The sequence below is a fragment of the Aquarana catesbeiana genome, linkage group LG03, assembly GCF_042186555.1.
Source record: "Aquarana catesbeiana isolate 2022-GZ linkage group LG03, ASM4218655v1, whole genome shotgun sequence".
Lineage (NCBI taxonomy): Eukaryota > Metazoa > Chordata > Amphibia > Anura > Ranidae > Aquarana > Aquarana catesbeiana.
In genome coordinates this window covers 191,281,744-191,309,594 of record NC_133326.1, presented here as the reverse complement: position 1 = coordinate 191,309,594, position 27,851 = coordinate 191,281,744, and the positions used below count along the sequence as shown (strand labels likewise).

Genomic DNA, 27,851 nt, shown 5'->3' with positions numbered 1-27,851 from the left:
CATGGTGTATCTGGATTTTGCAAAAGCATTTGACACAGTTCCCCATAAACGTTTACTGTACAAAATAGGGTCCGTTGGCATGGACCATAGGGTGAGTACCTGGATTGAAAACTGGCTACAAGGGCGTGTTCAGAGGGTGGTGATAAATGGGGAGTACTCAGAATGGTCAGGGGTGGGTAGTGGGGTTCCCCAGGGTTCTGTGCTGGGACCAATCCTATTTAATTTGTTTATAAACGATCTGGAGGATGGGATAAACAGTTCAATCTCTGTATTTGCAGACGATACTAAGCTAAGTAGGGCAATAACTTCTCAGCAGGATGTGGAAACCTTGCAAAAAGACCTGAACAAATTAATGGGGAAGGGCGACTACATGGCAAATGAGGTTCAATGTAGATAAATGTAAAATAATGCATTTGGGTGGCAAAAATATGAATGCAATCTATACACTAGGGGGAGAACCTTTGGGGGAATCTAGGATGGAAAAGGACCTGGGGGTCCTAGTAGATGATAGGCTCAGCAATGGCAAGCTGCTGCTAATAAGGCAAACAGAATATTGGCATGTATTAAAAGGGGGATCAACTCCAGAGATAAAACGATAATTCTCCCGCTCTACAAGACTCTGGTCCGGCCGCACCTGGAGTATGCTGTCCAGTTCTGGGCACCAGTCCTCAGGAAGGATGTACTGGAAATGGAGCGAGTACAAAGAAGGGCAACAAAGCTAATAAAGGGTCTGGAGGATCTTAGTTATGAGGAAAGGTTGCGAGCGTTGTACTTATTCTCTCTGGAGAAGAGACGCTTGTGAGGGGATATGATTTCAATTTACAAATACTGTACTGGTGACCCCACAATAGGGATAAAACTTTTTCGCAGAAGAGAGTTTAATAAGACTCGGGGCCACTCATTACAATTAGAAGAAAAGAGGTTTAACCTTAAACTACGTAGAGGGTTCTTTACTGTAAGAGCGGTAAGGATGTGGAATTGCCTTCCACAGGCGGTGGTCTCAGCGGGGAGCATTGATAGCTTCAAGAAACTATTAGATAATCACCTGAATGACCGCAACATACAGGGATATGTAAGGTAATACTGACACATAATCACACACATAGGTTGGACTTGATGGACATGTGTCTTTTTTCAACCTCACCTACTATGTAACTATGTAACTATGTAAAATCGCATCATGTCGCCCCCAAAGTCGTACTGGAACCTTTTTCTAAGTCAGAGCGACTTGCTATTAGAATGGTTCCATTGTACAGAGTCGCCTGACAAGTCGCCCCAGTGTGAACCGGCTCTAACATAAAAAAGTCCAAACACTAAAGAAAGAAGTATTGATAAACCTCATTGGACATATGTCCAATCAGATGACTGATGTTAATTCCTTAGTGACAAATGATGTGGTGGAACAGACAAGGAACTGGCTGCGTGGCACATTCAAAAGGGGATAGACATTCTTCTAATGGAAAGTTGCAGATAAATACTTCTTACCAGACAAGATGGACTCACCTGTCATATGACAATGGGTCAATCAGGCTTGTATCGGCCGAAAGCCAGATGGTCATCAGTAGTGCCAACTCAGATGCAAATGGAGTCTGTAGAGGGATCACTCTAAATGCAGACGTTCAATCAATCAACAGGAATGAATCCAGACATGGCACAGCCAAGTGTCCAGAGCTCAAACAGATCTGCAAAGCAGATGCAGATTGGACCTCAATGGAGGGCCCGTGCCGGGAGCCAATGACAAATGGAAAAAAAAAAAAAAAGGCTCTCAGTCCTCCCACAGTCTAAGGCACTACAAGTTCCAGCATAGGAGGCTGCCATATCTCAGCCCCCACAGAGGTCACTACAAGTCCCAGCATAGGAGGCTGCCACCAGTCCTCCAAACACAGTATGAGGAGACTGCGCAGCCTTCCAACCCTTGACACTCACTTCTTGGCTGCCATACACTCCTCCCCACTCTCCCCTTACAATGGTGTCCTATCTGAGTCTAGGCGGCATGTTGCGCTGCCATGTCATGCTGCATGGTGAAGCAAAGGGCAGGATTTCCCGATGTCTGAAGGCAAGTCTTGGCTCCCAGACCCCGGCACAGCACACAAGGCTACCGATCACCACTGGTCAGGCACCTCAGTGGCTGTGGGTGACGGATGCTGCCACCAATGCCACGTGTGCACACACGGGAGGCTGTATCGGAGCGGGAGGAGGCTGCGGAAGCCGGGACTCGGGGGATGTTTTTGTGCGGGGGGCGGCTTTTTTGCTGCCCCCTGCAAAGTTCCACCCTGGGCCTGAGCCTTGTCGGCCTAGACTAAGAAACAGCACTTGTATGTCTACAGGAGATAAGGGAAACTTTCCAGAGACATAGAGAATATGGCAATTCTGTAAAGTCATATTGCCAAGGACATCTTCCAGTGGAACAGCAGAGACTGATAACCCATTACTGCTTACATCTAACTTGTCCCCGTTGATACTGGGCTCATGTAGAAATGAAAGCTATATAATTAAAAACAATAATAAATACAAACACAGCCACAATTTATTGCCCATGGGACTTTAACAAGTCACACTACAAAAGGTATAAAAATGTACAAAAAAGTATTATTCCAAAACACAAATGTTACATACATTTAAAAACATGTTGTCATATATAGTAGTCACAAATAGAAGTATGTTCGTGAACACCATTAGAACGATTCAAATTAAATACCTTTCATCAAGTTAGACAATTTGCGCTCCTTTCACTACGCATTTCGCGAGATAAAAGACTTGCAACCACAGGAGAGGCACAGATGAATATCTGGAGATAGAAACAAAATAATTTTAAAAAAGGAGGGGGGGAGCAGAGGGGAAAGGAAAGGGCACCCAGCCCCACAGTTCGAACTTATGGTTATAAGATAATTTCAGAAGACCTCCACATATGTACAGTGGTCGTATCAATAAACAAATGAATAAAATTAGCAGATCCTCCAAATGTAACTCGACAAGTCAGACTGAACAGGAACACTCAATAGTTCTCAAAGTACATCCTGGGAGTTGAGGAGGGAGGGGAGACCAGACACTTACTGAGCATGCCCCCTACACGATCCCAAGGGGTGCAGTGGAAATCTGCGCAGGTCCTGAAACTGAAGAACATCAAGATAAGCCTCCGAACAGGGAAGGAGCCAGAATTGATCACAACACAAAGCAGTGCTCTAGTGTGCTGTGAATGGTGCCACAATCCAAAATAAAATAAATGAAGATAAAAAGGAAGTGCACTTCACTGTACAGCTGCTAAAGAAATCAGTGACCAATTGTGATGAGTGATAAATAAGCAAAGGTTAATACATGTTAGCATAAATGGACACAGCTGCCAGCAAAACTGAGAATGAGTGATTAGAATGCAAATATGAAAGTGAGCATAAAGATAAGGATGATAAAAAAATTTGACCATAGAAAGGGTTAACGGGGGGGGGAAGAATCTCAGTTCCCCCTACCGACCAGAATACCAAAATCCGTGGAAAGGGAGAGGGAAGTAAAACAAATCCCATAGAGTGCAAACCAACACGTAAAGACAAACCAAAATCATAAAAAAGTAAAAGTTATAGTAATAATAAATACAATTTCCTGTTATAGATCCAGGCAAATAATATATTTCACTGCTGTATGCCTGCTACCCCACTGCAGTCCATCCTGGGTAAGCTCCTCTGATGTCAGAATCTTACCCAGGTGGATGATGGTGATAGGTCACTCTGGCCTTAACATTGTCACATGGGGGTTCTCCCATACAGGCATGTGTCATGGTTATGCAGTAATCTTTCTCTGTCAGCTTACCTTCTCCTCATGTGTTTAGACTAAGAGGCCAGCCTCTCACACCTGGCTGGTTTTATAACCTCTCCTCTAAGCATGGCCCCACCACAAGCCCTATCAGGGAACCCTATATTAATCTGTGTACTACCAGCGGTGCTGATCATCCATTGTGTGTTAGCTTTCGTGTGTACTTGCTGTGTTTCCTACGTCTGATTCCAGTTACTGACTTTGGCCTGTTCTCAACTATTCCTGTCTGCTTGTGACCCTGACCTTTGGCGTGTACTCGACCATCCCTGTTTGCCTGTGACCCTGAACCTTGGCGTGAACTCTGTTGTCCTTGTCTGCTTGTGGCCCTGATCTTGGCTTATCCCTTTTTCTCCTATAGTCTACCGTGAGTGTGAGCTGTGAGACTCTGGGGGCTGCAACCTGGAGCCAGACTGCAGTGCAGTCCATGCTCACCACTGGAGGCTCTGGTGAACACCTGCTGGCTTTTAGACTCCGCGCCCTGGGGAATCTATGCTCTAGCTCCCAGTGGGATCTGTGTTAGTGATCCAGTAGACCTGCTTCCTGAACCTCCCAGGGTTCAATCCACAGCAGCCAGTCCTGGGGTCCACTACCTTAGCGGTGCACTTCCGACTCCTGCAGAGTGCATCTGTCACCTGGTCTCAGGTGACCTGACAGCATGCCTGTTCTGTTGGAGCAATTCAGAAAGGGCAAAACAGGGAGGGAGCAAAAGGCCGCTGGTTCCATGTTACAGAATTGGCATATTTGCAGATTTGCATATTTGTGGGTGCAAGGTGGACAAAGTTATTGGGCGCCAGACACTTCTTGGATGTAAAAGAGGTTTTATTTTTCTTAACAATCCTTTTAGTATTTGTGGAGGAAAGAGGGTTAGGGCCAGGACATCCTTATGTAGTAGTAGATTCGATTGGCAGACTCTGAGACTTCAATAGGAGGATAACCATACAGGGAAAGGCCCCAGCAAGGTGCATGAATGCTGTCTCCTATGGCAACAGTCTTTAACAGAAAAAGGAATGTTTCCGCGCAAAGGAATAAATGCCAGCTCAAGGGTTGGAACTGGGAACTAATTAATGGAACTGCTGCCTCTACCAGTTACTGCCACTAGGTGGAGTAAGTGAAAAGGTAAAAGAAACCAAAGTAGATATGGCGCTGTTCTATTTATATATATTTCTAATATCAGGTGTTTTAGTTTGAATGCATGAAGGTAAAAAACCTTGAGCCTTTAGAACAACTTTAACTTTGTCACCAACAGTGGCTGCAGCCCCCCAGCCCGCACAATCTGCCCCCTAGACTGCACAATCAAACATCATGTGTCTGCGCACTGTGTGGGGTGCCAGACCAACAGGCCTCTACCAGGTCAGTCACCCCCTCACAAGCACGTGACCAGAGCCCGAGGCTCCAATTGGCTTGTTTCATGATGCCTTCTGTCCACTGCTCCCGAAACCCTCCCACTCTGCGATACCAACAAATGAACATGTGGCTTCCGGCTTCCTGCTCCAGCCACTCAGGACAGGAGGTGGAAGACCCAGAACCCCGAAAGAAGACCAGGTCAACACAGAAGTCACGACCCCGGGCACCAGGGGAACCGGGACTTGGAGGGGCCCGCCCCCCCAAAATCCTCCAGCACCAGCCACCACTGGTCACCAATAGTTGTTGGTAGCAACTTACCTATTCCCACAGGAGGGCAGAATCGTACAAGTTATCCACCAAATGCCCACCCTTCCTTTTTCTGGCACATAGACTGATATCTGTGGGGCAGTACCCCATGTGTAATTGCATTCAGCAAGGGAAATAGCATCTTGTACAAGCCAGACTGGTGCTATCCTGAGGTGAGGACAGCATATCTTTCTTTATAATTTAAAAACATGGAAAAGCTGTGAAAGTAAAAAAAAAAAAAAAAAAGATGGCAATTTTTTGTAAGAATAATGGATGAGAACCCAACACATTGGAATGTGGGAATTGCTGGAAATGTGGGCATTTTAGGTATTTGCTCTGTAATATAATGTTTATTGTTACAAAAATAATTTATTGATAAAATACTGGTTCACTCTATTAAAGATTTGTTTTTTTCAAATTAAATTTATAAGGAAATCATGTATTGTGTTTTTAATATTTTCCCTTTATTTCAGGCTGTTCTTGCAGCTATTATTATCATAAACCTGAAAGGAATGTTGATGAAATTCAATGAAATTCCCATATTGTTCAGGAGAGATAAGTATGATTTTGTAAGTAAATGATATGTAGTAAAACCCAAGTGACTCATAACTGATCTCCACAGGTCTTCCTACAGTTTGTATTAGAAAACAATGGTGGTGTTTCGGAGTAAATTTTTTTTTGCTGTGTATAAATATGTGCTTTTCAGATACATTTCCTGGATACACCCTGAAAAGGGAACCTTTTGCTGCGTACACACGGTCGGACTTTTCGACTGGATTTGTCCGACGGACGCCAACAGACCAAATCCGGCGGACAATCCGATCATGTGTGGGCTTCACCGGACCTTCAGCGGACTTTTCCAGTCGCAAATCTGACAGACTTTAGATTTGGAACATGCTTCAAATCTTTACATCGTAACTCCGCCGGACCCAGAAATCTGCTCGTCTGTATGCTAGTCCGACGGACACAAACCCACGCTAGGGCAGCTGTTGGCTACTGGCTATCAACTTCCTTAATTTAGTCCGGTGTACGTCATCACATACGAATCCGTCTGACTTTTGTGTGATCAAGTGTAGGCAAGTCCGGTCGTTAGAAAGTCTGTTGAAAGTCCGCCAAAAGTCCCTCGAAAGTCTGTCGGACAGGCTGTCGGACTTTTGTAGCTGAAAAGTCCGACCGTATGTACGAAGCATAAGAGGCTATGATAGCTTGCATCTTTAACCCAGGTAACACATATGTGCGGCAGCAAGGAGCGTGCGCCTTGATAACCACATGCCATACATATCTGTCAAAGAAGGTGCCATCTGAGACCCTATTTCTACTGCTGCCATGGTGCTACAATAGGAACCAGCTATGACACCAGTTATTTGAGGCTTGAAAGATTATGAGCTGACAGAAGCACACAGACAACTGTGAAAGTTATCCAGAGTCATGCATTGAATGCCTTGAATGTAGCATACATTGTCCATGCGCTAGTAGGCAGAATGTAAATGAAAACATTTTAGAAAACAACTATGAATTATTTGATTAAAGTATAACTAAAGAAAAACTTTTTGTTTTATTTTTGAAGGAGTGGGGAGAAATTAGACCACCTGTCAGGCTTTTATTGCTGTCTGTGTCTCCATTAGGGAGATTCATCCTGTCTATTTGTCCTATTTACTGTTATGATTGAAAGTGAAAGTGAAAGAAAATCCCAAATTTTAAATTATCCCCAGAAACGTAAAATCTTCCAATGGGGGCACTAGTTGTGGTGACCTTGGGGTCCCCAAGAGATTCCCTTAATTTTCATGAATTTCCTCCCACGTCTTGCTTTGACTATGGGACAGGAAGTGAAGCGAAATTTTCCCAATGGAACAAAGAGGGCAAAAATAAACCTTTCATGGGTTATAACCCTCCCTTACTCTATCCATAGTGTTAAAAAAAAAAAAACATGTCCTATAGTTCTACCTTCAGGACTGAATAGCAGTAATACCATGTATTGATAATTTGAGCTTCCTTTTGGGAAACAATTAAATTGATGGGTTCAGTTTTATTTAAGTTAAAGAGTATAGCTCTGTGACATTGGTAAAATCAAAAGATGTTGCACAGATAGTAATGTGGCTAGATTTAAAATGTCATAACAAGAATAGACTTCAATCATCAGTAATGTAGGACAGTAATGTCTAGAGTAAAAATAATTGCATAACGGTTGAGCTAGTTTTAGCAATTTGCCATTGTGCTACTGCATGGTGGAAAGCTAATTTACAATGCTTGTCACTGTCTTTATGCAAGTGGCTAGCATTTATGGAAGTCTGATTGTTACAAAAAAGAAAAAGGGCTGAGTGTGTATCTTTACACATACTGTGTTTCTTCGTTATGTACCTTTCCTCGTGTCTGTATGAAGTTGCCCCCCTCTACAATATTTCAGTATTCATGAACATAATTAGATAAATGCATGCATTTTAGGCATGTGTCTCTTTCTACAGTCACACAGTGTTAAGATGATTTTTTTCTTTATATTAATAAACGTCCAAAGAACTGGGAACACATAATGTGCTATTATTTATGTACAGCTTTAGGTTAGGGTCACATTAGTTAGGGCTGCGGGAAGATGTGTATTCCATTAATGCAAAAGCTGGTCATGAGACTAGCTTCTGTTGGACAGGGAGCTGTTTGCATGGGTCGAAAGTCAGCTGGTTCCTGCTTAACCAACTGTTTTCAGCCGATTATTGGCCTATGCGTACCCATGTCTACAGAGATCACAATTGCTGTAACTTTTGAATTTGTGCTGGAAAAATGCATTTCAAATTATTACACTTTTGTATAGTGTGACCAAAAATCTCCTCCAATTGGTCAGGGATCCCGTTAACAATCACACTGATCTATTCTCATGTGTTACTATTGTGTTCCTGTGATTATCCAGGATTGACCTGCAATGCTTTAAGATCAGCGATGGACAGTCATAGGAAACCTGCACATTGACACGTTCTTTCCTTGATCACCTGGAATTAATTGCACAATGACATGATTTTATATTCAAAAGGCTAATAACATTAAATGGAAAGCAAGTGTGTAGTAACTACAGTATTTTTTTTTTTTTTTACAGGTTGTGTGGGTAGTAACATTTTGGGGTTCAGTCATTCTTGGCCTGGATCTTGGGCTTGCGGTGGGTGTTGGAATTGAGCTGCTGACAGTGGTTTTCCGCGTGCAGTTGTAAGTACCTGAATAAATCATGTGGGATTCATATGTAAAAGCACAAAACATTGCATTTCAGTACCTGTTTTTCAGCTGTGCTTAATTTTAAAGTGTATGTTACCCAAACATTTCATATTCCTGATATGTGTATCATATACCATGTACATGTATTAACCACTTGCCTACTGGGCACTTTCACCCCCTTGCTGCCCAGGCCAAGTTTCAGCTTTCAGTGCTCTCACACTTTGAATGACAATTACTCAGTCATGCAACACTGTACCATATGAAATTTGTGTCCTTTTTTAACACAAATAGAGCTTTCTTTTGGTGGTATTAATCACTAGTGGGTTTTTGTGCTATAAATAAAAAAAGACCGAAAATTGTGAGTAAAAATGCCTCTTTCTTTGTTTCTGTCATAAAATTTGCAAATTAGTAATTTTTCTTCATACATTTCAGCCAAAATTTATACTGCTATACATCTTTGATAAAAATAACCTAAATCAGTGTATATTATTTGGTCTTTGTAAAAGTTATAGAGTCTACAAGCCATGGTGCCAATCATTGAAAATTGATCACACCCGATCACACCTAATGTGGCAATACCGCATGTGTGAGACTTTTTCACAGCCTGGCCACATATAGAGGCCCAATATGCAGGAAGAACTGTCAGGTATTCTAGGAGCATAAATTACATATCTAACTCGTTGACTACCTATTACAATTTTGAAGGCCCTGGAGCACCAGGACAATGGAAACGCCCAAAAAATGACCCCATTTTGAAAAGAAAACACCCCAAAGTATAATCTATGAGGCATAATGAGTCTTTTGCACGTATCATTTTTTCCAGAAGTTTTTAGAAAATGTGGAAAAAAAATGAAAACGCATATTTTTCACACAAAGTTGTCCATTTATAAGATATTTCCAACACATAGCATGTACATAGCAAAAATGACACCCCAAAATACATTCTGCTACTCCTCCAATACTACATGTGTGAGACTTTTACACAGCCTGGTCACATACAGAGGCCCAACATCCAAGTAGCACTGTCAGGCATTCTAGGAGCATAAATTACACTGACAACCTATCATTTTTGAAGGCCCTTCATATTGATAACACATAGCATGTACATACCAAGAAGTACAATCCAAAATAAATTCTATTGAGAAAGGGTAAAAAAAAAAGTATTACCTGTGGTTTTAGCAGTGTCCACAGAGGAGAGCATTGGTCCAGGCAGCAGGCAGGGATGTGCTTAGCGACAGCAATAGTAATTATCCAGGCAGCAGGCAGGAATATTGTCTATAGTGAGTACAAGGATATTGTCAGCACAGCCAAAGCATGTGTCCATAGGAATTGTCCAGGCAGAGACAGCCAGCACAGCCATAATATTGGTCCTGGTACACTGCTACCTGCAGACACTCATTATTGTACTGCTCTCCAGCCCTTCATAAACATACTGCCTCTTGCTACAGCTAATCATTTCCATAGTTCAGGTAGCAGGCAGAGGTGTGGTCAGTTCATGCTGCAGGCAGAAGCATGATGGCAGTAAGTCAGCAGCAGGCTGAGGGCCTAAGTAAGATAAGACCTGGGCACAGGGGAACAGGGGTAGAGGCTTCTCCCACCCAAATCTCTTTGAAGTCTTCAGACTCCAGACCCTAATCTGGAAATTATGAAACCCGGAGAAAACAAAAAAAAAAGTTTTCTCCATCTGGAAAAACATTTCTGGAGCTCCTCACATATGTGAGACTCCTGTGTACTACAGTAGCAGGGCAACAGATCAGTCCAAGCGGTAGGAGCAAAAGCATAGTTGCTAAAACAGGCCAGGGTAAGTTCACGTGGAAGCAATCCAAACGGTAGGCCGAGGCATATTCGGAAAACAGGCCAGGGTCAGTTCACATGGAAGGCAGTGGTATGGTTGCTTGAGGAAGCATGGAAAATGGTCAGCACAGATGATGAAAATGGGAAAATGGTTAAAAATATGGCCTAATATTTTAGGGATGTGTGATAAAGTCGGAAGCATTCACCAATGCAAAGGGCGGGTTGGTAGGGACACTGGGGACAATGGTAGCAGGTATCTCTTCGAAATCCTCTTTTGCTGCATACACGACATCTTTTTTGGAATCTTCAGCCTGCTTCAGATGGTGGAATGTTGTCCAGGAAGTGGCGCTCATAAAGTCGGCTAATAGCATCAGAGCGAAGGTTTTCTGGGGGAGGGGTCTTTGTTGATAGATGAGGGACGTGACAACTTCTTTGATGAATTTTAGGAAGGGGATGGGGCTTTCCGTGGTTTTGGTGTAGATTGTGTATGCATTATAAATGGCCAAATGGATGAGATAAATTGCTACTTTCTTGTACCAGAAACCTATTGCCAAATAGGGCTGAAGCATTTGGTCATTGAATTCCACCCCCCCATGTAGAGATTGTAATCTTGGACACATGTTGGCTTTTGAATGTCTTCTCATCTGTAGTGTCATCATGGATGGTGGACATCATGTACACATTTCTGCTATCCTTCCACATCAAGGCCAGCACTTCGTTGCTTCTCAAAGTTGCTTTTTCCCCTTTCACTGTTTTTTGTTCACTATGGATTGGGGGAAGCCCTTCCTGTTCTTTCTGGAGGTTTCGCAGGCCAGGATTTTAACCACTTGCTGACCAGCTACCGTCATTTGACGAAGGCAGTATGGCGCTTTAAGGGGTATACGCGATCGCTCCTGACAGAGCCAGAACAGGGATCTGTGTGTGTAAACACACAAATCCACATTCTGTCAGGGGATGGGAGACAGATCATGTATTCTTAGTATATAGGAACAGCGATAGGTCTCCTCCTCCAGTCAGTCCCATCCTCCCCCCCACAGTTAGAACACACACTGAGAGATCACATTTAACCCCTTGATAGTCACCCCCTTCCAGTGACATTCATACAGTAATCTGTGGCTATTTTTAGCTCTGTTCGCTGTATACATGTCAATGGTCCCAAAAATGTGTCAAAAGTGTCCGACCTGTCCGCCACAATGTCGCAGTCCCAATAAAAATTGCAGATCACTGCTATTACTAGTAAAAAAATAAATAAATAATAAAAATGCCATAATTCTATCCCCTATTTTGTTGACGCTATCACTTTTACGCAAACAAATCAATATACGCTTATTGCAATTTTTTTTTTTTTACCAAAAATATGTAGAAGAATATACATTGGCCTAAACTGATGAAGAAATTTGTTTTTGTTTTTTTAAATTTGAGATTTTTATTATATCGCAAAAGTATATAGCAAAAAGTAAAAAATATTGTGTTTTTTTTCAAAATTGTTTTTTGTTTATAGCACAAAAAATAAAAACCGCAGAGGGGATCAAAAGAAAGCTCTATTTTATGGGGAAAAAAAGGACATAAATTTTGTTTGGGTACAATGTCGCACGATCGCGCAATTGTCAGTTAAAGTGGCGCAGGGCCGTATCGCAAAAAATGGCCTGGTCATTAAGAGGGTAAATTCTTCCGGGGCTGAAGTGGTTAACAATGTATAGATGTTTGAAAAGGGGCAGGCTGGTGTAATAGTTATCAAGGTATATGTGATAACCTTTGTTTAGCAGTGGGTATTCCAGGTCTCATACAATTTCTCCAGTTATGCCCATGTAGGCTGGGCACTCAGGGAGTTGGAGCTGGGAATCTCTTCCTTCATATATACGGAATGCATACAGATATCCTGTGGCTCTTTCACAAAGCTTGTAAAATTTTACTCCATATCTGGCCCTTTTGCTAGGAATATATTGTTTTATTTCTAGCCGGCCTGAAAAGGGTAGCAGGGACTCATTCACACATATATGCTGATCGGGGACATAGAGTTCTGCAAATTGTTGGGAAAATAAATTTATGAGTGGCGAATTTTACATAATTTATCATAATTTGGATGATTTTGGGGAGGACACTGGGTGTTGTCGCTGAAATGAAGGAAGCGCATAATCATCTCATATCGGGACCTGGGCATTACAGCAGAATAAATGGGCATGTGGTGGATGGGGTTGGTGGACCAGTAGGCATGCCCTTCATTTTTTTTTTGTAAGCCTCATGTTTATGGTGAGGTCCATAAACAATTTGAACTCCTCCAACATCAAATCTCTCTGCTCAAACGGATGGGCATATGTTGATTGGGAGTTGTTGGCAATATACTGCTGGGCATATAAATTGGTCTGGTCTACAATAAATTGCAGCAAAGTGTCGGGCAAAAATAGATAAAAGCAATCAATTTTGGATACATTTTGGGTATTGGCCTGCACACCTGGCTGTGCGGTGAAAGGGGGAATACTTGCTGATCCTGAGTCGGAAGGCAGCCACGTTGGGTTGGCAATACCATCTGGGAGGTATGTAGCTGCCCTGGTTCTTGGGAGACATGACACTCCAGTGCTGGTAGTTGGGGGATTTGAAGTTCTTGTGCTGGTACTTGGACGTGATGTGGCAGCGCTGGTATTGGGCCTGGGCATTTGTTCCCAGGGGCCTATCGCTGGCAGAAGCGCTGGTACTGGGCCTGGGCATTTGTTTCTGGGGCCTATCACTGGTGCAGCCCTGGTACTGGGCCTAGGAATTAGTTCTCGCGGCCTATCGCTGGCTGCAGCGCTAGTACTGGGCCTGGGAATTTGATCCTGGTTGCTGGCGGCTGCCTGGTTGCCAGAGCGCCGTGCCCTTTTAGCAGGGACCCATTCTTCCTCCGATTTATTTGCTGATCTGCTGCTATCAATTAGTTCAAATGCTGAATTTCATTCGGAATCAGAATTGGCAATGGAATCTGATGAGAACTTCCCGCTGCTCACATCAGTCATGGAGAGGATCTGGAATGCCTCCTCACTGCTATATACTTTTTTGGACATGCTGCTGATGGCTGTGCGATGGGTGGCAGGTGACGTCACTGATGGGCTGTGCGACGGGTGACAGATGGGTGGCAGGTGACGGTCACTGAGGGGCTGTGCGATGGGTGGCAGGTGACATTCACTGATGAGCTGTGCGATGGGTGGCAGGTGACGTTCACTGATAGGTGATAACGGTGTGACTGGCAATGGTCACTAACAGGTGACAGGTGCCCGGCGATGGTCATTGATGGGTGATGGGTGACTGGCAAAGGTCACTGATGGGTGATGGGTGACTGGCGATGGTCACTGATGGGTGATGGGTGACAGAACACAGTCACTGATTGGCGACTGGCGATGGTCACTGACGGGTGATGGGTGACTGGCGATGGTCACTGATGGGTGACTGACGATGGTCACTGGGTGATGGGTGACAGGCCACAGTCACTGATGGGTGATGGGTGACTGGTTATGGTTACTGATGGGTGACGGCTGACTGGCTATGGTCACTGGGTGACGAGTGACAGGCTACTGTCACTGGTGGGTGATGGGTGACAGGCCACAGTCACTGATGGGTGACAGGTGACTGGTGACTGGCGATGGTCACTGATGGGTGATAGGCCACGGTGACTGATGGGTGACTGGCGATGGTCACTGGGTGATGGGTGACAGGCCACGGCCACTTATAGGTGATGGGTGACTGGCGATGGTCACTGATGGGTGACAGGAGACAGGCCACAGTCACTGATGGGTGACTGGTGATGGTCACTGGGTGATGGGTGACAGGCCACGATCACTGATGGGTGACAGGTAACTTGCGATGGTCACTGATGGGTGATGGCTGACTGGCTATGGTCACTGGGTGACGGGTGACAGACCACTGTCACTGATGGGTGACTGACGATGGTCACTGATGGGTGACAGGTCACAGTCAGTGATGGTGACGGGTGACTGGCGATGGTCACTGATGGGTGATGGGTGACAGGCCACGGTCACTGATGGGTGATGGGTGCACCACTGACGGTCATTGATGGCAGTCTCTGATGTGACAGGTGCATTTTATGGGCACTGATGGGTGACGGGTGCACTTTAGGGGCACTGATGGACACCGATGTGGTTACTGTTGGGTGACAGGTGTTGTGCTTGGTGCATTACACTAAACAGGACACAGATCAGTAACTCACTGCTCCTGGCTCTTCTCTCCTTGCACTGGAAACAGTGTGTGAGGAGGGAAGAGCTGGTAACAGGCAGTTACCGGTCTTTGTTTACATTTGTGATCGGCTGTGAATGGATCACAGCTGATCACGTGGTAAAAGCCGCCAGCCAATGGATGTTTACTGGTGTCGGTGATGAGCAGTGTTCCCGGGAACACGCCGACGAAATGCAAGTGCAGCGCGTTAGCGATCGTCCGCATGTGCCGTGTGCAAGTGGGAAGTACCATATGTGATTAGCCTTGACTGGATCAAGGCCGATGACATGGTAAACAGCCATGACCATTGGTGACGAGCTGTGTCTCAGGGACACGCCGCCACTGACATCGTAGGGCTGCGTGTGTGATCCATTGAGAGCTGGGAAGCCTCATGACTTTGACACACTGGCTATTGTGTGTCCTCGGTCCACAGGAAGTCTGCTAATCGTAGGGACCAACACAGATCGGGTGAAGTGGCTGTTACCCCTGTTGTTCCCAGATGTGATCCCTTACCCTCACTGCCAGAAAGAGGGCCAGAAGTGTCTCCCTCTTTCACAGTGGATGAAGAAGGATCCATAGCAGAAGTGGAAGAAACTAATTTGCAGGAGACAGAAGAAGTTAAACAGGAAGAGGAGGCTAGTGAGCCTAACGTGCCTGAGCCAGTGGAACAGAAAAAGCAAAGAGTTAAGCATGCTCTCAAGAGACCAACTTGTGATGTGTGGGGTGAGAGCGCCAAAGAAGTAATCCTCACCCCTCAAGGAACTCTTGTAGAGCCTAACCTTCTCACCACAGATTTGGTGAAAGGCAACCTTAACTCACCCCTTGGCACTTCTAGCTGGCCATTTCAATTAAGGTGACCTGTAGGCAGGACAACCTTCCTTCCTATGCTCATTGGTGAGAGGTTCCTCTGCCAGGTTCTTATGCAAATGCAAACTGTTTGTTTTTCTGTGTACATTAACCTGTTTTCCTTATGTGTGTATTCTACAAGCATGTACCAGGTCAAGGACTGTTACTTCCTTTGGAGGACCAAAGGTTCTTTGGTGGGGGGGTGTGTAACGGTTGTCTCATTTCTCCTACGATCCGCCAAGCTGGCCATATTAAGTACACAAGCTTTTCACAGAGGGAGAGCTGCCTGTCAGTTTCTGAGAGAGGGGGATTCCCCCCTCTCTTTTCTCTTCACTTACTGCATGTTAACAGAGGTATCCGCCCACTCTCTGCCTTCCTCCCATGTGCTCCTATTGGCAGGAGAGGAACCAATTAAAGCCACAGTTACAGCAGCCAATGCGAGGGACTGTACTAGCAGCTGCAAAGGACTCTGGAATATGAAGTCTCAGCACAGAGTGGCCTCACTGACTTTTAAAGAGGCAGGACTACAAATCCCATCATGCTCAGCTGGCAGGAAAGAAGAGACTCTATTTTGATTCCCTTAAGGGACGAGGCAGGGAAAGAGATCAGACTTCCAGTATGAGGTGACTAGTCGGGCTGCCAGGAGAGCCTGCTGTTCCAGGACGTTTAGGATTTGGTGAGAGGGCTTTTGCTTTTGCCCATTTGCAGGAAACAGGGACACTGCACCACAGAAGGAGTTAAATGAACACTGTATACAGGTATCATTGCTGGTAGTCATCTTGCTGACACTTTTAGTGCCACAGGGATAAAAGATAAGGCCATCAATTTCTGGGGACACTGTATACAGACATGATTGTCCTTTCACCTTGCTGAGAAAGATCCTGTGTCAGGAACCATGAATCAGACTGAGACAGAAGTGCAGTAAAAATCACACTAATAAAATGGTAAAATGGTATAAACAAAGCATAGTCAAAACATAGCTAGAGTTCGGTAACCAGGATGGGTAGTCATAACAAACCAGAGAAACAGGGGTCCAGAGATCATCATAGTCGGGTGCAGCAAACAGGATCAGGAACCAGAAGCGAAGTCAGTCAAGCAAAAGTCTATCACAGGAAAACACAGCAGAGAGTCCAGATATGTTGACCATGGCAAAGGCACAGACAATATGATCCAGGGAGTTTATATAACCAAAAGCTCCACCCGATGAGCAGGAAATGAAGACCAGCTGAGTCACTGTGGAATGAAGAGTCTTTGGCAATTAACCGACAGTTGAGCACAGAGCTCTGAGAAGGAAGGGCTGAACCCAGCCCTAACATCCTGCCTGCTTCACTTGATAATCTGGGCCAGTTGTGGTGTTTGTTCCTGCTATCCAGGCATTTAAGTGCACCAACGAAAGTAGCTAGCTGAAGACACAAAGTTTTATCCTCTCTTAAAAAGGACTGAAGCTACTAGTGCCATACGGACCTGCACACACATATTCAGGGCTCAGGGCTAAAGTGTTTAAAGTTGGGCCTGTGGTGTCAGGGGACAGAAATGAGAGGCCTGTCACAAAGAGGGTCATTCCTCTGCTGTTCTCCTGTCTAGACTCATAGAGCCAACCTGAGTAAAGTATATATATCTATATCTATATCTATTTACTACTGTTTACTATATTTAATTAGTAGCTTCTATTAAGTTTATTTCATTTAACATCTTTTTTTACTTTACAGCCCGAAATATGCATTATTAGCTAGCGTTAGAAGAACAGATATCTATAAAGACAAAAAGGATTACAGCGATGTAAGTTGGTCAATCTCAATCAAAAACGAGCATTGAAATAATTTCAATACTTAATACCATGTATATATAATATGTGTTCACACTGTCCACAGATCTATGAGCTAGATGGAGTGAAAATATTCAGATGCCCATCTCCTGTCTTTTTTGCTAACATTGATGCCTTTAAAGAAAAACTTATTACCTGTGTAAGTTTATATTTATTCGTTTTCTTTTTTTTTAAATACATTTTAACTACTGCCTACTAACAATGATATCTTGTAGGTTGGGTTTAATCCACTGTGGCTCCTTCGTAAACGCAATAAGGCTCTCAGGAAAATTACAAAATTAGTCAAAAAAGGAGAATTACGGATGACACCAGTAAGTCTAAAAAATAACCTGTTGTATAAAACTGTCCAAAGTCTTACACCAACTTTAGATAGATAGATAGATAGATAGATAGATAGATAGATAGATAGATAGATAGATAGATAGATAGATAGATAGATAGATAGATAGATAGACAGATACCACTAAAGATTGTTATACATAAAACACAACAATTCAGAATGAACATTATAATGCAAATAGTATAATGCAAGAATAATATTATATATTTTTTTATTGTTTTTTTATGTTCTCTCTTATTTGTAAAATGAATGATCTACTAATACAAATACAATACAATACATATACAATACAATTAATACAAAATTATTTTTGAAATTCACTCTAAAGAAAGGTTTGGTACCAACATCAAATGACATTGATATATCTGATGATGAAGAACTACACAATAACAGAATAGAAGAGTTGGATGAACCCCCTGAGGATTTGCCCATTGAAGTGAACTGGAGTGAAGATCTTCCAAATAACATCCAAGTTCCAAAAATTGATCTCCATACATTGATTCTGGATTTTACAACAGTGTCATTTATAGATATGTCTGGAATGAAGGTTCTTAAAGCGGTAAGCACATTCATTTTATATGTAAGCAATAAAAACATCTGTGCTTCTGTGCTAACCCAGTTTATCCTTGTTCCAGCAAGGATCATTTCATATAAAAATCAGACACAAAGAAAAAAGAATTTAATAGTGATGATCAAATTGTCTCACACCAATTCATATTTGCTGCAATCTGGGGCATTATGAAGTGACTAGATGTTCGCTAAAGATCATTGATTTACTGAACCAGGTGATCCAATAAATGAATTGGTAAAGGGATCTTGTGGACCTCTCATCAGTCCACTTTTAATTAGAGAGTGTGTAGCCTGTCCCCTATATATAAAGCCCACATTTCAATGGATCATGGACTCTTTACCCCTTAGTGACCTTCAGTAACCAGTGTAAGCAGGATCCAGGAGGGATTCCCCTAATTTTGTGGCACCAGAAAATCATGTTCCAAAATGTCTTGCCCTCTAGATATAACAGGATTGTTTATGACATTCCACCTGCATTTCTAACTGGAGGTCAATGGTGAGTAGCTAGGAGACCTGTGCTCTAAAATGGACTGTGGCATGCTAACTGTATTTTACACAATATCATTGGTACAGTTAATTTGCTGAGATAATACCCTCCAAACTTTAATTGCATCAACATATACAGTATCTCACAAAAGTGAGTACACCCCTCACATTTTTGTAAATATTTTATTATATCTTTTCATGTGACAACACTGAAGAAATTATACTTTGCTACAATGTAAAGTAGTGAGTGTACAGCTTGTATAACAGTGTAAATTTACTGTCTCCTCAAAATAACTCAACACCTAGCCAATAATATCTAAACTGCTGGCAACAAAAGTGAGTACACCCCTAAGGGAAAATGTCCAAATTGGGCCCAAAGTGTCAATATTTTGTGTGGCCACCATTATTTTCCAGCACTGCCTTAACCCTCTTGGACATAGAGTTCACAAGAGCTTCATGGGTTGCCACTGGAGTCCTCTTCCACACTTCCATGACGACATCACAGAGCTGGTGGATGTTAGAGAGCTTGCATTCCACCACCTTCCGTTTGAGGATGCCCCACAGATGCTCAATAGGGTTTAGGTCTGGAGACATGCTTGGCCAGTCCATCACCTTTACCCTCATCTTCATCAGCAAGGCAGTGGTGGTCTTGGAGGTGTGTTTGGGGTCGTTATGTTGGAATACTGCCCTGCGGCCCAGTCTCCAAAGGGAGGGGATCATGATCTGCTTCAGTATGTCACAGTACATGTTGGCATTCATGGTTCCCTCAATAAATGGTAGCTCCCCAGTGCCGGCAGCACTCATGCAGCCCTAGACCTTAACACTCTCACCACCATGCTTGACTGTAGGCAAGACACACTTGTCTTTGTACTCCTCTCCTGGTTGCCGCCACACACACTTGACACCATCTGAACCAAATACGTTTATCTTGGTCTCATCAGACCACAAGACATGGTTCCAGTAATCCATGTCCTTAGTCTGCTTCTCTTCAGCAAACTGTTTGCGGGCTTTCTTGTGTATCATCATTAGAAGAGGCTTCCTTCTGGGATGACAGCTATGCAGACTAATTTGATGCAGTGTTTTCGGCGTATGGTCTGAGCACTGACAGGCTGACCCCCCCACCCCTGTAACCTCTGCAGCAATGCTGGCAGCACTCATATGTCTATTTCCCAAAGACAACCTCTGGATATGACACTGAGCACGTGCACTCAACCTCTTTGGTCGACCATGGCGAGGCCTGTTCTGAGTGGAACCTGTCCTGTTAAACCCAGTCCTGTATGGTCTTGGCCACTGTGCTGCAGCTCGGTTTCAGGGTCTTGGCAATCTTCTTATAGCCTAGGTCACCTTTATGTAGAGCAACAATTCTTTTCTTCAGATCCTCAGAGAGTTCTTTGCCATGAGGTGCCATGTTGAACTTCCAGTGACCAGTATGAGAGCGTGAGAGCGATACCACTAAATTTAACACACCTGGTTTCCATTCACACCTGAGACCTTGTAACACTAACAAGTCACATGACACCAGGGAGGGAAAATGGCTAATTTGGCCCAATTTGAAAATTTTCACTTAGGGGTGTACTCACTTTTGTTGCCAGTGGTTTAGACATTGATGGCTCTGTGTTAAGTTATTTGAGGGGTCAGCAAATTTACACTGTTATACAAAATATACACTCACTACTTTACATTGTTGAAAAGTATCATTTCTTCAGTGTTGTCATATGAAAAGATATAATAAAATATTTACAAAAATGTGAGGGGTGTACTCACTTTTGTGAGATACTGTAAATGCAAGGGAAGAATTTAGAAAGCACAGAAAGGACATAAGCTCTACCATAGACATAACCAAGTGATTGCAGAGGTTATATATAAATGAATAATGCTGACCATACATGAGCAATAGCTGCTGCATGAAATAGATGATTTGAACAGAAATTGGTTAAAATGTCACCATATATTTGATATGAGCATACTACCATCTATGGTTAAATAAAGAAAAAGGGAACCAATTAGACTTATAGGTACAAGATAGTACCGCTATATACTCATCCATTCGTAACTTTGGATGAATTCATATTCATTCCGTTCACTAAAAGCCAAATCTGAAAGGAAATTCCAATACCTATAATTTAATAGTTAGTAATAGTTAAGTTATTATTAGTTTGTTATTATTTCAGATTTTCGAATTTTCAGGTTTTTCGAATTCACAGTTTTTTTCAAATTTACAAATTTTTTCAAATTTACGAATTTTCAAATATTCAAATTTACGAATATTCGGAAAAGTTAGCTAAACAGGTTTTCGTTAATTCAGAAATTTTCGCGTTAACAAATTTGTCAAAATTCGTTAAAAAACTAATTTGGAACAAAACAAATTGCACATGTCTAGCATAAAAAAAGAACAGAACTGTACCAAGGTAGAGGGTACGGTTCAAAGTACCACATAATAGTACCACAGGGACATAGTATCTCAATAATACAACAAGTTGTCTTTAGATGGTGGTAGGTGTAGGATGTGCATATACATACTATTGTTTTTCCCGTTAATTGGTTGCTAATAAATGTTTGTATTTTTTGATCACTGTTTTTGTATTGTTGAGATACTATATCCTTGTGGCTCTATTGTGTGGTACTTTGAACCGTACCCTCTACCTTGGTACAGTTCTGTTCTTTTTACCATCTATGGTTATCTGACTTGTTGAATATTGTTCTGAGTGGAATATTGTTTTTTGATAAGCTGTTTTTTACTTGGGATTGAAAGTCTGATGTATAAATGACTACTTAAACTACCTAAAAGTGCAAAAAAGCGTGAACTATGTGTATCATCACATGGTGACCCTTCGGATACACAAGCAACAGTGCGCCAACGTCCCGATATTGTTTGGAAGAAATTAGAGTAGAAACATGGACTTTATAGGCACACGTGAATATTAGGTAGAAAAATTGAAAGTTTTTAATAGGATGAAGTTAAAACCATTATATACAAACACATTATAAAACATAAGATTGAGTGACCTCAAGGACTCTCATAATACCTGTAATATATAAATATATATATATATATATATATATATATATATATATATATATATATATATATACCACATGTAACAAACACAAAGGTTTGGAGCGTGTAGAATGATATGAATCCAATAGTTGTTTGGATGCGTGAAGAGGTTGAGTCGTGTTTGGAGGTCGCTCAGAAAATCGCGCTACATGTTATGCGCATTAATGCGTTTCTTCAGGAGCTTGCATATCTAATAGACATGTAGGAAGGTATTATAAGAATACATCAAAATATCCAAAAAAAAACATGATTATATATAAATAAAAAGATGATAGTCACTCTGGTGAGGCCCAACAGTGCATCATGCAGCCCAGAACAGGTAGCCAAAGAGGGGACAAGAAACAGGGCCCCTCCATGTGGGGACATATATATATATATATATATATATATATATATATATATATATATATATATATATATATATATATATATATATATATATATATGTGTATATATATATATATATATATATATATATATATATATATATATATATATATATATATATATATATATATATATATATATATATATATATATATAGCAGGGTAGCATATTCGCAGAAAAATATATAGTTGAACATACGGCTGATATGTACCTAAAAGAGCAGACAAGTCACTGTCTCTGCATTGTTAATAGGACTTATTACATCATGATTTGTTTTTGATGCTGCAAAGGGTTATCATCCTTATAATTTATTCAATAGTAGGTCACCAACCTGGAACATCAAGCATGTGCTTCTCAGACATAGTACATCTGCTTGTTCCAGGTTAGTTACTCATTGGGTAGTGAAGCTAGAATCAAGATGACAGCCCTGGAGTCTGCTGCTTCAAAATAAGGTCAGCAATGACAGTTCCCCATGTCCAGTGGCAGCCCATCTGTGTGCCGTAAAGCCCCCCCCCCCCCCCCCCCCAGTCAGCAGTCACAAAAAAAAACATTTTTATTAAAAAGGCCCTTAAAAAAAAAAAAAAAAATAGAAAAAAATGTCCTTTAAGTGCACTGTGTTCGGGCGCCGGACACAATGCACTATGGGAAGCGCCATGTCAATGCAATCATGAGATTGCAGATGGGGCGCTTCATTTGCAGGGTTTTGACCTGCTTTGTGGCGCATTCTATCACGCCAGACACCTTCCAGTAGTATCAGTACGGGCGGGTGCTTTGTTCTTCGAGTAAAGAGGTTACTTACGGTTTCCCTGTACTAGTGGTAAACCGGAACGTGACGTCAGCAGCTCCGTGGAATGCACGGCCCCAACGGAGCTGCTGTAAGGTAAGTAATGAGACTCAGCACGCTGTATGAAAAACGAAAATGTAACCCCATATATCTGCCTCTCACAGAGGACTGCACTTTAGCAACAAATTAAAATGATGATCTTTTTTAAATATTCCAGTAATGACCTGGTACACTTGCAGCATTTGATGGGCACACTGGTGAGGTTTGATGGGCACAGTGGCAGCATTTGGACACAGTGGCAGTGTTTGATGGGCACAGTGGCAGCGTTTGATGGGCACAATGGCAGCGTTTGGCACAGTGGCTGCATTTGATGGGCACAGTGGCAGTGTTTGATGGGCACAGTGGCAGTGTTTGATGGGCACAGTGCCAGCGTTTGGCACAGTGGCTGCATTTGATAGGCACAGTGGCAGCATTAGATGGGCACAGTGGCAGCGTTTGATGGCACAGTGGCAGCGTTTGATGGCACAGTGGCTGCAATTGATTTTTTTTTTTTTCAAAATTTTGTGTAAGAGTGTAAGAATTTTTTTTTTTTATTAGATTCAGAAGGTAGTATATGCAAAGCAATTTCAAGGTCATCTGCTGTTATCAAGAATATTGCCGCACACAAAGCATAATAGGCTGACATATTTTCATTATTTAATTTGTTTTATGCATGCATTACAAAACTGAGCTAAACCCCAGGCTTGGTCATTCTTGAACATCCAAATGTGCTAGCTACAACTGTAAAAGTGAAAAACACAAACAATCCACAATCAATCTTTGATAGGGGTTATCAACTCATGATTACAATCCTGGTGTGGATTAAATAAGAGCTATCACTATTTTTCACATTATTTAGTTGATGGGACCTGTGTGCCTAATTCTAGCTCCCAGCAGTTGCCCAAGGCGAGCGCTGGCATGAAGAATAACACACTTCACCTTCATGTGCATTCCTCATGCTGGTGCTTGCCTCTGGCAAGTGCTGGGAACTGGAGACAGCAGCTGGGTCTGTGCAAGCTGCAGTGCCTGGTGGCCATACACCAGGAGGAGCTAGTGCTAGAAGCACCGTGGCTAGTGTTTTAGGACATCTAGAAAAATCAGACAAAGTATTATATGTACTGTGTCCTACCGGGAAATAATGTAAAAAAAAATGATAGTTCTTCTTTAAAGAATAACGCCACTTTTGCTGAGAAAAACAATCCCTTGGTGTTCAAGGTACACTACAAGGATTTTAATAAACTTTGCTGCAGATTTCTACCCGTTTCTGCTCTGAAGAAACATCTGTTTGTTTTGTGCAGTGTGAATCTAAATGAGAGTGATGTTTTCAATATTAATCAACTGATACGCTTGCAGCATTCTAATGAGGACAGTTTCAGGGTCTGCATCGCTACAGAAGTGCTTTAACCCTTGGGAGTATTGTTACCCGTATACTATATTTGAGATTTAATATCGCTCAGTTATGATTTGGGTTAAAGGAGAGTTCTTTGACCATGAGTGAAAGCTTTAACACAATAACAAAAATGTATTGGTATATAGTAAAGTAGGCCTAGACTAATACACAGCAATCTATCTAATTGTACAGGAAAATGGTAAAAATCATGGATTACATGAAGGAATACAGAGTATATTCCTTAAAACATTCATCTACAAACAGTAGGACAGAAAATACATAAGACCAACATATTTAGATAAAAGTACAAGGGAGATTTCTCATATTTACAATTTCCCTAGAGGTTCCATTCACGTGACTGCTCTGGCATAGCGTGTGTGTGTTTCCCTCACATCTAGTATGTGTATATGTTATGTACCAGATAAGACAGAACTGTGTGGACTGCAACAGAGGAAACCCAGATGTGTATAAGTGAAAATATGAATGATTTACTAAAGATAAATGAATGAATATAACACAACCACCTTCAATATCACTCAGTGCACCACAACCAATACAAACAGAACTCCACAAATAATAATAATAACAGAACAAATATATACAAGTAAAGGAAATACCGAGATCTTAAACATAGCCAGGCCAGGGTCATCAATGGGAGGTCAGCAGCTGGGGAAGGGAAACAAACAGGACTAGAGAGGATGAATGGATCACAGGAGGGACGGGTCAGATAAAAGGCTCAGGGTCCAGAGCAAGGAAACAGACAGGGAACAGGAACAACATGCTCCAGGAATCGGGTCTCAGGTACAGGAATCAGGTTTCAGGAATCAGGTAAACGGGATACAGGCTGCAGGTCAGGGCTCAAGGAAAATACCAAGGCAAGATATGTGTGTACCTACCGGGTATTTATACTGCAGCTGCTAATTAAAGTCAGGTGACACCTATCTGCAGTGGGGAATACCTGCTCCATACTGCCAGGATTCCTCCGCTGGTGGACGCCAGTGCTGCGGCCCAAAGGTGACAAAATACCAGCAGGGAAAAGCTCTTCTGACAGCTCCAAACTGCCAGGAGACACCTGCTGGTGGACCTCAGTACTGCACGCCAAATGATCGATATTACCAGCGGAGGGGACCTTTCCTGACAGTATATCATTACAGGCTGATGCCTCATTGGTTGGCATGGCGTAGCTCTGATTGGTGGGCTTCCCTATTCCTGGTTCAGGATTGGCTACATCTCCAATCCCTATACTTTGCATAAGTCAGCCCCCTTTAATGCAAATCTTTGGCACCGACTATTTTGAGTGGGAGACTTAACTTGTAGGTACATGACCTTCAGAAAAGTTAAGTATTGATGACGGTTGATCCTCATTGCATATTTAAACATGGGAACCTTTGAAGTGAGTATGTGTAGAACAATGAGGTTTGGGCCCCATTGTTTGTATACACAAGCTTAGGCATCGAATTGTCTGTCTAACAGACACTTCTGTGAAACTATGTTGCACGCCCTCCATAGATATAAGCTAAATGAAATATATTCATAATTGCAATATTTTACAGCTATTAACCACTTGCCGACCGCCGCACGACTATATACGTCGACAGAGCGGCACGGGCAGGCAAAAGGACGTATATGTACGTCCTTGCCTGCCCGCGGGTGGGGGGTCCGATCGGACCCCCCCCCCGGTGCCTGCGGCGGTCGGCAAATCTCCCCCGGCGATCGGAGGTGAGGGGGAGGCCATCCATTCGTGGCCCCCCCCCTCGCGATCGCTCTCAGCCAATGGGATCATTTCCCTGCCTCTGTATTGTACACAGAGGCAGAGGAAATGATGTCATCTCTCCTCGGCTCGGTATTTTCCGTTCCGGGCCGAGGAGAGAAGACTGCAATGTAAGTGCACCAACACTACACACACAGTAGAACATGCCAGGCACACTAAACACCCCGATCCCCCCCCCCGATCGCCCCCCGATCCCCCCCCAATCACCCCCCCCCCCCTGTCACAAACTGACACCAGCAGTTTTTTTTTTTTTTTTTTTTTTTTTTCTGATTACTGTATTGGTGTCAGTTTGTGACAGTTACAGTGTCAGGGCAGTGAGTGTTAGGCCCCCTGTAGGTCTAGGGTACCCCCCTAACCCCCCCTAATAAAGTTTTAACCCCTTGATCACCCCCTGTCACCAGTGTCGCTAAGCGATCATTTTTCTGATCGCTGTATTAGTGTCGCTGGTGATGCTAGTTAGGGACGTAAATATTTAGGTTCGCCGTCAGAGTTTTATAGCGACAGGGACCCCCATATACTATCTAATAAATGTTTTAACCCCTTGATTGCCCCCTAGTTAACCCTTTCACCACTGATCACTGTATAACCGTTACGGGTGACGCTGGTTAGTTTGTTTATTTTTTATAGTGTCAGGGAACCCGCCGTTTATTACCGAATAAAGATTTAGCCCCCTGATCGCCCGGCGGTGATATGCGTCGCCCCAGGCAGCGTCAGATTAGCGCCAGTACCGCTAACACCCACGCACGCAGCATACGCCTCCCTTAGTGGTATAGTATCTGAACGGATCAATATCTGATCCGATCAGATCTATACTAGCGTCCCCAGCAGTTTAGGGTTCCCAAAAACACAGTGTTAGCGGGATCAGCCCAGATACCTGCTAGCACCTGCGTTTTGCCCCTCCGCCCGGCTCGGCCCAGCCCACCCAAGTGCAGTATCGATCGATCACTGTCACTTACAAAACACTAAACGCATAACTGCAGCGTTCGCAGAGTCAGGCCTGATCCCTGCGATCGCTAACAGTTTTTTTGGTAGCATTTTGGTGAAATGGCAAGCACCAGCCCCAGGCAGCATCAGGTTAGTGCCAGTACCGCTAACACCCACGCACCGTACACCTCCCTTAGTGGTATAGTATCTGAACGCATCAATATCTGATCCGATCAGATCTATACTAGCGTCCCCAGCAGTTTAGGGTTCCCAAAAACGCAGTGTTAGCGGGATCAACCCAGATACCTGCTAGCAACTGCGTTTTACCCCTCCGCCCGGCCCAGCCCAGCCCACCCAAGTGCAGTATCGATCGATCACTGTCACTTACAAAACACTAAACGCATAACTGCAGCGTTCGCAGAGTCAGGCCTGATCCCTGCGATCGCTAACAGTTTTTTTTGTAGCGTTTTGGTGAACTGGCAAGCACCAGCCCCAGGCAGCGTCAGGTTAGTGCCAGTAGCGCTAACACCCACGCACGCACTGTACACCTCCCTTAGTGGTATAGTATCTGAACTGATCAATATCTGATCCGATCAGATCTATACTGGCGTCCCCAGCAGTTTAGGGTTCCCAAAAACGCAGTGTTAGCGGGATCAGCCCAGATACCTGCTAGCACCTGCGTTTTGCCCCTCCGCCCGGCCCAGCCCAGCCCACCCAAGTGCAGTATCGATCGATCACTGTCACTTACAAAACACTAAATGCATAACTGCAGCGTTCGCAGAGTC

The 27,851-nt window shown here is 43.1% G+C and overlaps 1 protein-coding gene across 1 annotated transcript in view; it reads left to right on the top strand.

The window, feature by feature from the left end:
* LOC141131882 (chloride anion exchanger-like) overlaps window positions 1–27,851 on the top strand; it is a 119,294-nt gene that overhangs the window by 75,190 nt on the left and 16,253 nt on the right. Inside the window, exons 12-17 of the mRNA XM_073619672.1 lie at window positions 5,928–6,023; window positions 8,537–8,643; window positions 17,202–17,271; window positions 17,364–17,456; window positions 17,533–17,628; window positions 17,986–18,216. Coding sequence (XP_073475773.1) covers window positions 5,928–6,023; window positions 8,537–8,643; window positions 17,202–17,271; window positions 17,364–17,456; window positions 17,533–17,628; window positions 17,986–18,216 — 693 coding nt within the window. The remainder of the gene's footprint in view (window positions 1–5,927; window positions 6,024–8,536; window positions 8,644–17,201; window positions 17,272–17,363; window positions 17,457–17,532; window positions 17,629–17,985; window positions 18,217–27,851) is intronic.